This window comes from Salarias fasciatus, chromosome 12 (assembly GCF_902148845.1).
Source record: "Salarias fasciatus chromosome 12, fSalaFa1.1, whole genome shotgun sequence".
NCBI lineage: Eukaryota > Metazoa > Chordata > Actinopteri > Blenniiformes > Blenniidae > Salarias > Salarias fasciatus.
In genome coordinates this window covers 15,861,943-15,876,242 of record NC_043756.1, presented here as the reverse complement: position 1 = coordinate 15,876,242, position 14,300 = coordinate 15,861,943, and the positions used below count along the sequence as shown (strand labels likewise).

General features: G+C 40.2%; 1 protein-coding gene across 6 annotated transcripts in view; it reads right to left on the bottom strand.

Annotated features, from left to right (window-relative positions):
- The window catches only part of frmd3 (FERM domain containing 3), a 45,338-nt gene that overhangs the window by 17,777 nt on the left and 13,261 nt on the right, over positions 1-14,300 (bottom strand). For 4 of the 6 annotated variants that reach the window (XM_030104363.1, XM_030104365.1, XM_030104366.1 and 1 more), the window contains exons 2-7: positions 12,878-12,982; positions 11,956-11,998; positions 8,568-8,649; positions 5,752-5,849; positions 3,676-3,799; positions 1,288-1,375 (exon numbers count right to left, since the gene is read on the bottom strand). In XM_030104363.1, coding sequence (XP_029960223.1) covers positions 1,288-1,375; positions 3,676-3,799; positions 5,752-5,849; positions 8,568-8,649; positions 11,956-11,998; positions 12,878-12,982 — 540 coding nt within the window. The remainder of the gene's footprint in view (positions 1-1,287; positions 1,376-3,675; positions 3,800-5,751; positions 5,850-8,567; positions 8,650-11,955; positions 11,999-12,877; positions 12,983-14,300) is intronic. The other 2 variants (XM_030104364.1, XM_030104368.1) reach the window with 1 other exon arrangement.

Sequence of the window (14,300 nt, the reverse complement as noted above, 5' to 3'; positions counted from 1 at the left end):
TAAATCCCTCCCATTCATTTCCTTTTATTCCACATTTTCTCGCCTGCTTTGTCTGATTCCTGCTCTTCACAGATCTGTGTGTGCCTGATACTACAGTGTCACCAACAGCAGCGACTTCCAGAAAACCGAATTAAAAACAGCCCGCTTGACAAGAGTGGAACAGATAAAGAGGGTCCTCTCCAACAGACAGAATTTAAATATCTTGTTAATCTGCTTAGTGCGCTGTGATATGTCTGCTCAGGAGAGGGTGTCCCTATTTCACACTGAGCGGGGCAGATGATGAACACGGTGGGTGAGAGTGACAAATCTAATACAGTCGTCTACTTTAATACTCAGTCTGGCTCATCCGTCCGGACAGCGCGAGATGAACCCAGTAGAAAGTCACACGTATTGCAAAGTGAATTGAACACATGTAATAGAACTTTAGAGTTTGGTGCTACCACTCTGAGGTCGTGATCAATGATATTGATTTGCTGAAGTCAAGATCAATCTCACTGACCGTTGACTGCTCCAAATGATATTGTTTTTCTAGTTTACCATAACAATGTGTCCAGGGTTACAAAATATAGACTGTAGATGACCTTATTGACCTTCCCTCAGCTTCATCTTTGCTGCTCTTCTCAGATCTGTTGAGAGGCCGATCGCAGCCAGGAGAGTAAAACATGTTCATCTTCATCTTTATTATACAAACCAGGATAAGTAAAGAAATGTAAAGATAATCTGTGATCATGGCTTTGTATTGGTCATTTACCAAATATATAGCTGTAGTCAATGTTTAAATTTCACCAAGAAAGACCACACATTTCTGTTTTAATACCTTTCATAACTTTTGTGTTGAATTATGACCATAAATAAACAACTGCTTAATTAATTCAGTCATTCATGTTATAAAACAAGTTCATTTTGTCTTTGATGGCAGGAAAGCAACATATCCCAGAATAAAAAAGAGGAATCAAATAATTCATGAGACATTGGGGTATGAAATTATCATTATTATTATTTTTTAAGCCATTCTTACTGTGGATAATATATACAAAAACAATAGAAACTTAAATAATAAACATATTGTCATCTAAATTGTTTCAGACTTGCTGTGGCCTTCCAAGTCTCAACTTACAGCTTATATTAGTTTTCTCAGCTAGTACTGACTTTAAATTTGTGCAACTCATCTGATTTCCTGCATCTTTGGTTGTTCTGCTCATTACTTTCTTCACAACAAAAAGCAGACTTCATTTTCACACACTGTTGCCTCCTTCATTGGCGTCGGGGGAGTGCGGACACTGTTACCTTGCACGGATGAGGGTCGACTCCGTATGTTTCCAGGCTGTGAGCCCTTTGGAGCATGTTGAGCTCTGCTAACGCGGCACACTGGCCTCTGGAAGGGAGAAGAGGCACGAGAGAGTTTCATTTCAGTGAATAATACACCGTGTGTGTGCCTCTGTTGGTTTAGCTGGATTGGATTTCACTTTATTGTCAGATGCAACTACACATAAAAATCAATACCAGTGCTTTTATTTCGGCATAGTCAATCTACTAGGTTGCTAAATCAGCAGGTTACTATCAATGCTATCCACAATAAGATGATATCATCTGGAGACCCAAACCTTAAATTTGTATGACATTTTTGTCTATTTCTCATTTGAACCAGCTTTTGGTTGTCTTGAAAGATTTTTTGCCAAAACTGTTCACAATAAGCATTGCTGTCAGCTCAAGTTCTACTAAGTTACCGAGCAGAAGAAACTGATGCTCATTATGACTTTGGTCATACTGTACATATCATTATTAAACTGTCAACGCAGGCAAAAACAATCAAACCTTTTTTAAAAAAAAAAAAAACATTTATTGAATATTGCATTAAAAACCCACAGAAATCACCTGCGGTAACTCTCCAGCTCAGCGCTAATCTACACACTGTAGAGACAGGCCCTGTGGGGCGGACGCAGGAAACTTGGCATCATCTGCCTCTGTGCTGTGGGAAATAAGGGATTTGTCTTTGATGTTCCATAATCGCTGTCAGGGCGACAGTCACAAACTTCAGGACTTTATTTTTCAGCCACAGGGACACTCATGCTGGTAAAAGCCTCTGTTTGTGTTTGCATTACAGTGCAGCATGTAATCTCACAGTTTAATGATATTTTTAGTCTGTGTAGAAGCAGTAAGATTTGCAGTGTGTCCTTAAATGTCATTATATGTCATTACATATGCATAACAATTATATTAATTCAGACATTTCTTTGTGCATTGATTTCATCCTCTAATTCACGTTACCCTAATTTTATTTCACATAACATTCAGTCAACTTCATGAACAAAAGTAAAAATAAAATTTAAAAAAAAAAAACCTGCATATCATACGGCAGGTTATTGGGTCTATTAATCACTTAGAAAAAAAAAGGCTGGTCAATGTGGTCCAAAAGTCATAGCAATATTTTTTCTCAAAATGGCGATATATGATGTAAACTCGATTCTGCAAAACAGGCAATTTTATTCCAGGCCAGCTGTATAAAATAACTGTGTGAATTCTCCAGAAAAACATTGGAAAAAAGTGTTATGCATAAAAAAGTGCATGTTTGTAGTATTAAAGCCAGCTGTCAAACTCATTTTAACTGATGGAGAAACTCGAGGGGGTCAGACCAGTGAAATGTCAGCACACAAATCTACAAACATCCGCAAATCCAAATGTTTTAGTTCAAATCAATTGACAACATGCATGAAAATGTAATATATTCAAAACAAGTACAATTTCAACATCATGCCAATTTTAAACTTTCTGCCAGTGAAATATTTCTTTCAATCCTGATGGAACTAAAAATGCAACAATTGGCTCAGCTATATGCACAGTCATCTCACAGGCCGGACTGAACCCTCTGGCGTCCCGGGTTTGGCCCACAAACCATCGGTTTGACAGAGCTGACCGCAATGACTGAAAACATGAAGGAAACGCTCCCTCCTGTCAGAGACATACAACTCCAGAGGGGGTGAAACTTTTGGTCGAAACATGTTTGCTTTTTTTTTCTTTTACTGCAGATTATGTTTTTCTTCTCAACATTTGATGGGTGAAATCAGGAGGGGCGGGGCCGTGAGCGCAGCTGGCTCAGAGTGAGAGAGACTGCAGGCAGGAGAGAAATAGGAAAATGTAGCAATTCTTAAAACAAAGAATTAAACACAAAAAGCTGTATGGATATAGACAACATTGTATCCTTCCAGTTTGAATCTGACTCATCATGAATTTCAATCTTTTGCCCAGACCTATATCAAACATCCTATGACCGATGCCGTCCTGCCTGGTGGTGCTCAGGTTTGGACCGGATGTTTGAGTCTGTCAGCTTAACTGAAATGTCAATTCTGATGGATAGTTCACTCTAATTCCTCTGCAAATGAACTTCAATCCCATCTCAGCCGTCTCTGGACTGTAACACTGCAGTGCAAAAACTCTGCGATGCTATGACGCACAAAGGATCCCAGAATCATGGTTCTGTCTCCTGCCAGAACAACAGAGGCAACATTATTGTCTGCAGAGTATAAAATTGCCTCTGCAGCCTGTTTTGAAAGCAGAGATTACAGGAGGCGCCCTCCATGCTTTGCCACCAGCATCAAACGCTAAACTGATAAAAAAGACTTTGTTGCAGATGACAAACAACCCCGTCGGACTGGCAGAAAACGACGCCCGTTTTACCTGAGCTCGTTCTTGTGTATTTCCATGATCTTCCTCTCCAGTTTGAGGGACTGTTTAGGGAAAAGCTTGAAGTCCCGGATGTAGTCCGAGGGGTGCTCCTCAGGGTCGTAGTCCCCCAGTTCAGCTGAAAGCACAGGGCGAATCCAGCATGAAAACAGGTGAAAAAGTTATTTCGTCATCTGTACCATAAGATGAATGCAACACTTTGTGAAATATGCAGCTTTTTTTATGGCAACTCTGAGTCCATTGAAAAAAGAAACGTATGCACATTCTGCAATTTACTTGAGGTGTTATGATTCTGATTACTGTCATTACATGTTTCAGGTATTTATTAGTTGATATGCAGTATCTTCTCAGTCCTATTGGACTAAGTTATTGAGCTATAATATGCCAATATGGCAATGCCAGCAGTTTACCTGCCAACCTACAAGCCTCGGACTGCAGATTTACACTTAGCAGTCGATACTTCATGCATATCTCAAATCAAGCCGTTTTTCAAAAGAGTGATTTCCAAACACCCAAAATTATTTCATCAACATCCGAATAATCAGACTCATCTTGTGACTGGATGAATTAAAACACAGCCTTGAGGATAGATGTTTTCATTTCCACATAAGGAAAGCAGTTGATACGGATAACCCTGAACGGATTAATATTTCCATCAGCGAGTCCAGTACAGACTCCTTACGGACACCAATTTGTATTTTAAATCCACTCTTAATTAGCCGTCATAATAAAGGATAAATGAAAAACTTGCCTGGAGTTTAATTAAACAATAATCCTCAAACTGCTTCCCAGTCCTATAATCAACGCCCTGATAATGTGAGACGGGGACCTGTCCTTGTTAAACGGAGCAGCCAATGATTCGCTGCGGACGCGCTCCGGGATGAGACGGCTGAGCCAGTCACACTCCGCTCTCCGGGGAGACGAGCCAATCAGGGAGCGCGGCGCACTTCAGCGATACGAGCATCAGCCAGGGGAGTTCATTTATATGATACAGCTCATCTTAATCTTTTGTTAATCCATATTAAAGCAAGTGGCTCTGCGCTGTGATTCAACATTAAACTGTTAGAGGAGCCGACTGGAGAGAGAAATCCCTCTTTATTCCTTTTCCCAGCGGTTCACGTTCATCTCTGTGTTTCAGGATTACAACGCCGGTCTGATGACTTGAAATGCAGCCAGTTAATGAGACAGATCAACACTGCAGCGAATGGCAGTTTGGTAGCGTTGAAGGTTTTTCTCGTCATGAGCTGAGTTAAGTTCGTTCACCCCTGAGTCTTCGCAGTGTGGATGAATACAGACCGCTGAATCAAAAGCAGGCTGCATCAAAGACAACTAGACTTTTCTGAGATGGTCATACACACTCTTGAGGATGAACAACATAAAAAAAACATTTTTTTTTAAGTTCATCAGTGTCTTACACTTGTTTTTTTTAATAAAATATATATTTTTTAAATATGTTATATTGCCATCTCTGTGTAAACTGTTATAAACTCACTTTTATGTTATTTTTGGCACATGACAAAGCATATTCAGAAACAATGTCAGGTGGCTTCTCTCGCGCTGAATACACTGTTGCAATGTTAGTGGTTATATTGTGTCTTTATTTTAGTTAAATATTTGATAAAATATCAAGTGGCTACAGTGTCACACTGAGTATGTGTTCACAGCTGGGGTACAGATGTAGAGAGGAGAACAGCTGCTTACTTCCTGACTGCAGAGTGAAGTAAATATATTTAGTCCTGAAGCTAGCACTGGAGCTACATCTGGGAATAAATAATGAAGTCTGAATGAAGCCCGCCACAAACTGTGTCTCAGTTTGGAGGCTGAAGCAGGAAAAGTTAAAACGCTTGTGGAAGATGATGTACTCTTAAAGACCCACACCTGTCACAGTCATTTCTCAACTCCATTGACTGGATGGTCGCCGTTAGGTTTAAACCCAATGAGATTAACCACTAACTTAGTGGAAAACAGGACGTAGTCGTGCATGTTTCGCATTAATCTTAATTGTTGCAGAAGATTCAGTTTTGCTGTGTTTAATCAGGAGAAGCAGCCAGTGAGCAGAGCAGGCCTCACCCTGGATGATGCAGGCTCCCAGATATGCAGCTTCGGCAAAAGGACAGAGGAGACGACCGTGGTAGACGTCTCTTTTCAGCTGCAGGTACAGGAGATACCTGGATGTGCACAGACAGGAGCTCAAGGTTAAAAAAAAAAAACAACAACAACAGGCAAAGCAGATTTATCCAAACCAGTTTTCATACAGGCAGAGAGGGAGGGTGTCGGGTTCTTTGAAATTTAAAGTCTGGGTTCCACATTACACTTTGCGGATAATCAGAAAGATTCAGGAAACCAATTCCTTCACCATCCTCGACAAAACAATGATGCTGTTGCTATGAAAACCACCACCATACTGCAGAGACTGATGCTGTAGTTGCTATGGAAACGTACTAATGTATGTGATTTTAACATACAAATTTGTCTTGTGGTATGCAGAAGATCTCCCCCCAAAAAAAATAAATCATGCAGCAGTGCTGAAACAGGGGGGCATGTGTTGCCATGGATACTGATGAGTTTGCACACCACTGAGTCAAACTGACTCATTAAACTTGCTTTGTTGACTTTGAGTGAACGGAGCAGCAGAGGGAGCGCATGAAAGATAGAATGGAGCGAAAAGCCGGCTGCTGTCACTAAATAGTTTTATTTTTAGAGTCAATTTCTAAAAGCAAGCGTGGAAGTTTATCAAATTGGCCTGGAAACAAATTAAATTCCCATTTAAATAACTTCTTTCTTTTGTTTGGTTTTGTTTAAATACTATCAATCCTTTCTCATGTTATTGTTTTAATTGGTGGTTTTACTTTACTTTGTCTTAAATGACATATAGTTCAGTCTTTACCTCTAGGTTTGTGTTTCATAATATTACATGTTTTTCTCATTTTTTCATCCATGAGAAAAAAAAAATCACAACTGAAAAGCTTGAAACGGTTTGAGTGAGATGCTTTGAGTGTAGATTAATTGATAAAAGAGTCAACTTTTCAAAGACGTTCATATTTTGGAAACGTATCCCCATTCTCAGTCAACGAAATCAAAGTTGATATCCTGATCAATACTTTGTACATAAATGAAATGTGGTCAAAAAACAGAGTTGATATCTGCAATATCTCAAAACATATCTTCTTTATCAATTTTATTTGTTGACAATATTTTCGTGTCAGTTTAGGCATCACCAACTATTAGCCTAAGATTTTAACGTTAGTGATTGGAGACCATGAGACTTAAAACATGTACTTGATTTTTCTGCAGAATGTGTTGTTATTAAAAAGTTGTTAAAAAGATTTGATTCATTTAAAAGGCATTTGTGCTGATGCACACCTGCAAGCATAACTCTGTACCATGTTTCATAGAAATCACACCCGGAAGCATTGAAGTTGGAATTCTGTGTAAGATGAAACACGCACAATCACACACAAATTAGATTTTTCTGTTCGTCTATTTTCCATACATAGGCAGGAACGTTTTTGAAGTTGAGAGAGGAACTGACAAGACTTCAGAAAAAAAAACACCCTGCAAACTGGAGCACGAGCTACATCACACACATTAGCATAAAGTTTAGGGATTTTGATGATGGAAAAAAAAAATCCTTCCCAAAAATAACTCAATATTGAGCACTTCAGTGGATTTCATCACCAACCGCAGCTCCCTGTGAACCCTCTAAACTCTGCTCGGTTTCATCCTCCACTCCAGACTCATCAGCACACTGCCAGTGTGATGGTGGTCCTCCAGGAGGCAGAGCCGAGGGGGGGGGGCTCGACTTTTCTAAAACAGGACACTGAACAGAACTGGTGAAGGTGGGGGAGCGAGGAAAAAATTATAATTACTCTTAATAAATCTGAACATAGTTGACTTCATATTCTGTATCTTTATTATTTTACCCCTGAAAACCTAATCCACCTGCCTGGCTGAATCTAACAAGTAAGCTAAAACATTTTAGTCTGCTGGTTCTGTGTGATCAGGACCTAAGTTCACCTTGGAGCCTCACTGCTGTCGCTCGATAACTGGAACACAACCACCGGGCATCTGAACTATCTAAACCTGGTCCTGGAGGGCCGCCGCTCAGCACGGTTTCAATGTGAGCCTCTTGAACACACCCGATTGTGATGCGCGTCTTGTTATCAGGCATTCTGCAGAGCTTCATGGTGTGCATGCACTTGTTGTCAGTTTATTTATTGTGTTCAGGATTAATTTATGTTGAGAGTTCATCGTTTTATACTTAAAGTTAATTTAACTCTAGACTACTTACTGTGCTAATAGTTTAATCATTTTGCTTATGGTTTATTGCATTTAGAAATGATTCATATTTAGAGTCTGTTGACATTTCATTTATTGTGTTTACAATATGATTAGTGTGCAAAGAGTTTATTTATGCATAAAGTATATTAAGTGTTTGTAGAGTTTATTTTTTCTTGACAGTGTTCTTCACAGAGAATTTAAAAAAACGTGAAGTTTAATCTTTGAATAAAGACATTTGCTACGTCACCTTTATCAAAACATCTTTAAATATGGCACTTTATTGTAGAAGTCTATTTGCTTCAGTTAGATTGATTGATTTCTTTAATCCTTCATGTGAACACGAGCCTTCAGCTTTAGATTATAGCTTCAATCTAAAATGCCTTGTAGCTCTGTCTTCCTCCAACTATCACTGAAATGCTAAATTGAACAACATCCACACTTTATTAGTACTTCAAAATAAACATGTTCCTTCCGATCCCCTCTCAAATCTGCTATGGACAAAAACAAATGACCTCAAAAACAGAATATTAGAAATATATTTAGAAATAACCTTCATCACATTCTAACAAAGTAACAAACCGCCTCTGGTCGGTGTCGGTCTTTACCTGGTGAGCTCCTCCTTGATCTTCATGGGCTCGTGGGGGTAAAACTTGACCCTGAAGCACATGGTGTACGGCTGCTGAGCTGCTGAGGGCCAAAAACCACAACAGACAGAAGTTTAGGCCAGGATAGAAAATGTTTGAAAAGTTAAGAGAGGAAGTTGGAAGGAGCAACTTGTAGAAGAAATGTGGAGAATGTGGAGAGGAATGGAAGCCTGAAGGTTAAAAGAGGATATTAATAAAAAGGAAAAAGAGGGGATGAAAGATAAATGAATGAAGAAGAGCAGCTGAGCAATAAGGATTACGGAAAACTGAAGGAGAGAAGAAGCTGGGGACAGAAAAAAAGAAATCACAGTATGCCTCTGACACTGATTAGTCATTCGATAATTACAGTAATTACTCATCACATACACACACGCGCACACACACACACACACACACACTGAGCTGGGGTCTGTTTCTTCTGCCTTTGATCTGAGTCCTAAAGCATTTCATTTCTCTCTATCTCTCTGTGTGTGTTTGTGTGTGACTGTGTACTTGCTGCAAGAGAGGATTTAAGCTTTGAATGGTGTTTAAATATGCACAGTGCAACATACACACTTATGTAAGTGTTCTCACACACACACACACACACACACACACACACACTCATACAAGCAAACACAAACACAGAGTGAATAATACGCTGTGGGGTTGGGATCAAATAACAGCCGTGTCTTAAACTCCCTCCTGAGGTCTCACGGATCCAATAAAATTGCATATAAACACAGTCATACAAACACACACACACACACACACACACACACACACACACACACACGATTATACGTTTACTCTGAGAGGCTGGCACTTCGGTACACACTACACAGACAGCCATATCGGGACCCGACACAGCAACTGGTTACAAATATGAAATCCTTTAAAATCCGTAATTTATACTCCCCACTATATGTGATCCATTTTTTATTTGTTGTTGTTTTTTTTATTTTTTTCCCCCAAATTGTTCACTTTATCGAATGTGGCCTTTGTTTCGTCTCAACAGTGTTTCAGAGAACCGTTTGTTTAATACATTTCTAACAGCAGCAGCAGTGAAACTTACTGACATGGACGTCACAGTCTGTGGATGAAAGGCTTTGATTTCAGAGATATTCTGCACCGTCTGTCAGCATGCTTTAAATCAAGATCAAATTAAAAAATAATTTCATACTCAAATAAGTTATTTGAAATTCCCATGTTTTATCAATCTGACAATGAGTCAAAGTAAAAACATCTGGGAAGAGAGAGAATGTCATCTGCAGAGAGGGTAGACATCTTGGGTGAGTGGCCTTGCCGCTCTGCCTTTAATGGCACCGTCCTCTGTGGTATTATCTCACCATGAAAAACAGCACACATCTACATAATACATGGCGCGCAATATGAAAGACGCAATCCTCCCACCCACCCCCAAAGAAGTTGAGCCGCTCATTTGCTCTGACTTCAGGGACGGAGACGCATCCTCTAAGAAATAAAGAGGCATTTGAGGCAGAGCGAATTGTCATAAACACACGCGAGCGCGCCCTCAATCGCCGAGATGTGACGTAGTCGGCGCTCACGCACGTAAGCCGGGACGCACGACGGCAAAATAAAAGCTGCACAAATGCATAAAAGCCTAATTTGAGAGTAAATCCTGCTGGTGGGAGAAGTGATGTGTCAGTGCAGTTCAGATCTTCAGCACTCTCCTCCACCCCCCTCGTCTCATCCACTTCTCTTTCTTTCAATCTCCGTCAGCTTCGAACATCTCAAACTGTCTCTCCAGTCTCTCCTTTTTGCTCTTTTTTTCTTCTTTCCCTATTCTGACTTCTTTCTTCAGCAATATTCTCCATCGCTGCCTCCTCCTCCTTTCTTGAAGCGCCCTCCCCACACACACTTCCCCATTTAATACTCTTCTCCCTCCGTTCTTCCGTCTTCCGTCTCTCATTCCCGTTTTCACAGATATTCTGAGCCGGCGCCTCCTGTCCTCTCGCACATGTTCCAGCGGAGCAGAATGCACGGCTAATAGCTCTTTTATTAATTCATAACGGGACAGAACGAACAGGACAGTCATTAAAAGGGCTGGAGGAGCCAGGGACTCGAAGAGCGAAGAGGAAGACGGAGAAAAGAAAAGAAAATCTAAAGCTCTTTCTTTAAACTAGAGACAAATTCAAGGATGTGAGCGTGGACAGCAGTGTGCACTGGATGTGAAATGTATGCGCCTTTTTTGTTGTACGTTAAAATCCCCAAACCTTTGCATAAATTGTGGATGACAAAGTGAAAGTCGCTTTAAAATTTCATGAAGCAAAAGCAGAAGCGTCCCCTTTTGTTGCTTCAGCGCCTCGTATCTCACAATACGCCAATTCAGAGCAATCCCATTTCTCCTCTGCAGTTTACAAACCACGTTAGTTAGTCAGTCAGTGCCAGCATCGTTATGCTTTATCACCTGAATCCCATTCACAGGATTGTCATTTTCATTTTGATTGGTTTTAGAGAGGAAGGAAGGAGGGATCCTCGTAATACGAATCTGACTGAGAGAAAAATCAAGGGGAGTAAAAGTAGCGTGTGCTGCAGAGTAAGTACATTTCTTTCCTCACACAACTTCACGAATTATTTTATTTCTGAGAAATTCAACATAAAATTGTATGAAAAAAAATCCATTTTTGATGCATAACAACTAAACATACTGCTTCCATCCATCCAGTTCAAAGGTTTTAGTTTAGGTTTTGTCACAGTGCAGATGAACTCAGAGTGAAATATCAGAGGTCATCGGGCTTCAGCTAGGAGAAAATAAAAAGTAAACTTCCACATATGTAAAGTCTTCTTTCACTTTTAAAACTTCAAGAGAACTTGGTTATTATGCACATCCATTAAAGGCAGCTTGTACACTGAATTCACCTCCACCCTGACCTCTACTTTGCGTGAGTGAATGAATTTCTTTTCTGGGCCTCTCGCCCCTCTGGCTGTTGGTCTGTTTTCCTGAGAAACGCTCCTGTTGTCACTTTGTCTGTCTTCATTGTGTCTCTGCTCGTCTCCCTGAGGTCTTTTGTAGGAAAAAAGTTGCTGTTCATCATCCTCTCTTTGTCACTACTTCAACCACAAACAGTTATAATAAATCTCTTCATGCATAAGCAAAAAAGATCAACCATTATGTGGGTACAAATTGAGTTATATTACGTAGATATATTGTAAATCTTTTTTATTTTCTACTCTGGCATTGCAGAGTAGATGACTTTGTGACCCTTTCAAACTCCCTGTGGTGACTGTTTGCTGCAAAGCTTGACCCCCTCATAGCAGAACAACCCTCAGGAGAGATACACACACACACACACATTTACACATGCACACACACTTCTGAGACATAGGGAGCAGAACGGACACTTACACTTCATCTGCCTCACCACGGGCTTGTTGGGCTCCAGCCAGTGCTGCAAGAAACAGCGAGAAAGTCAATGAAATGCAAACACACACAGCATCTAAAAATAAAGCTGCTAATTCAGTAGAACAGAGTTGTTTAAAAGAACAAGTTGTAAGTATATTTTTGCTTTTGAAAATCATGAAATCCTGCCTCGTTTGAACAAAACATTAAAGCATCAGAACACCTCCACATGCTCTCCAGTGTATTTTTTGGTTAGTTTTTGGTTTATAGACTGTTTTTAGAATGTAAAGTGTATAATAGTACAAACTGTCCACTTTTGCACCCTGATAAGGGCAGAAAGAAAGATTAAGTCCTGAAAATGGTGTGAAGAGAAAATGTTTTGGTCTCTTTTCTTCTGTAGATATCCACAACTTCCAAAAATCTCTTTCAATATGAAGTCAGTGTAACACCTACTTTTATTTTGAGCAGTCTTTTATATACTTTTTCTCTGAAATATTTAAAAAGACTTAGCTGTGCTAACTCAGTGAAACTGTTCACTCTCAGAAGCTGTGACTCAGTTTCTGGGATTTTGTTCCTCTGCAGCGATTTGGTGCAGTGATGAGTGTTTAGGGGACAAAAAAAAAACAAAACAAAACAGTTGTTTCACTCAGCAGATGATTAACTGGTGATCGGATTTTTTGCAGTTTAACTGAAGTTATGTTCATAAAAGTGCAGAAGAGAGGTTTTCAAGGTTGCGGAAGCTTTAATTTACCAGAGCTGGGTTTAAACTGTATGGTTTTAGTTTTTACCAGACAAATAAGAGGATGTTTCAGTAAATGTACACATGATCGAAGTTGATCCACCTCAGTTTTTCTAGACCTTCAAACTGTGAATGAAAGTCAGTGGAAGTAGATACGTGTCTGTGTGTGCGCGTGTGTGTTTGAGTTACCCTTTGTTTCTCAGGATCCACATATCGAATACCAAAGTAGTCCTTCTCGAGCAGGTTGTAGTGATTACACACATGGTCCAACAGGAACTGGCCTTTCGTGTCTCTCTGTGAGGAAATAAAACACACAAAGGAGGGATTCGTTTTTCATTTTATCAGTTTGTATTTTCACATGAGCGATCTGTCACGCTGTGCTGATAAGAGCAATACACCTCTGAGCCACATCTGCTGGAATCCCGACCACCGCACCAAAGCGACCCCCTGCTGGGTGATATTAACATTAAGAGACCGTGTACGTCCTGCTCAGGGTTAAATATTTCAATCAAAAGAAACTCGTCAGCAAATCTTGGGTCTCTCGGCGATGATATATCTGTCCTGGTGGGACTCGGCCGCATGCCTCTTGCCTCTGGAAATACCAGCCTCTGAACACAGCACGGACACATCAACAATCAATAATCATTCTCCATTGATTACCCGCTCCTCGGTCAATATCCACTTATCACATACCGATGTCCAGAAGGGTTCTCATGCATTAAGCATAAATCTGTGTGTAAGGTTTCTATTCTTACCACCTCATGTCTAAATGTATCAATATCCATTTAACTGTTCTTTGTTCCATTGATCATATTACCTTGTCATGCATGCAGTCGTCATATAATTTGTTCCAAAACCTGCTGATGGAGATGAATTCTGTGCTCGGTTAAGCAGGACTGAGTGATTTAGCAGCCGTCCGTTTGCCCTTGCTGTGATTTACTCTCCACCAGCAGCGGACATAAACATACAAACCAACACACGCATGAACACACATTTGATGACACAGGGTTACGGATCAGTGGCGAACAGAACAGCAGGCTCATACAAAGGAGATAAAGTTCAGCAGTTTATTCAAAGGTATCCTGAGGTTAGTCTAAAACACAAAGAGGAACACACGGAAGAACGCGAGATGTTTTGACACAAGGTACAAAGATGACGTTGCAGACCATGGCACACACACGAGAGAAATGAGTGTTTATACACACTGGGGGATGGGAAGGTACAGGTGAAGCATATTAATGAAAGAGACACTGATCGAGGACAGAACAGCGACTGAGACGAGACAGTCAGGTGAGTGTTAAAATAAAACATGAAAACACAGGTAAGACATGCAGACTTTACACAGACGGAAAGGAACCTGACACACAGCAGTCTGGCTTCATCACATGGGTAAAACATGTCCATTTCAACTCAATATAAAATATAGTAACATCTACTAAATTGTTATCATTTGTACTTGTGAGTCACTTGATGTTTTTGTTGCTTTTACATAATCGGACTGTATTTGTTCCTCATGCAAATCAACCTGCATGAGACAACTGCCCTGGTCAACATGGAGTGGTAAATGGTCAATGAATTTCACTTTGCTTTTCCACCGTATGAGCTGTTCCCA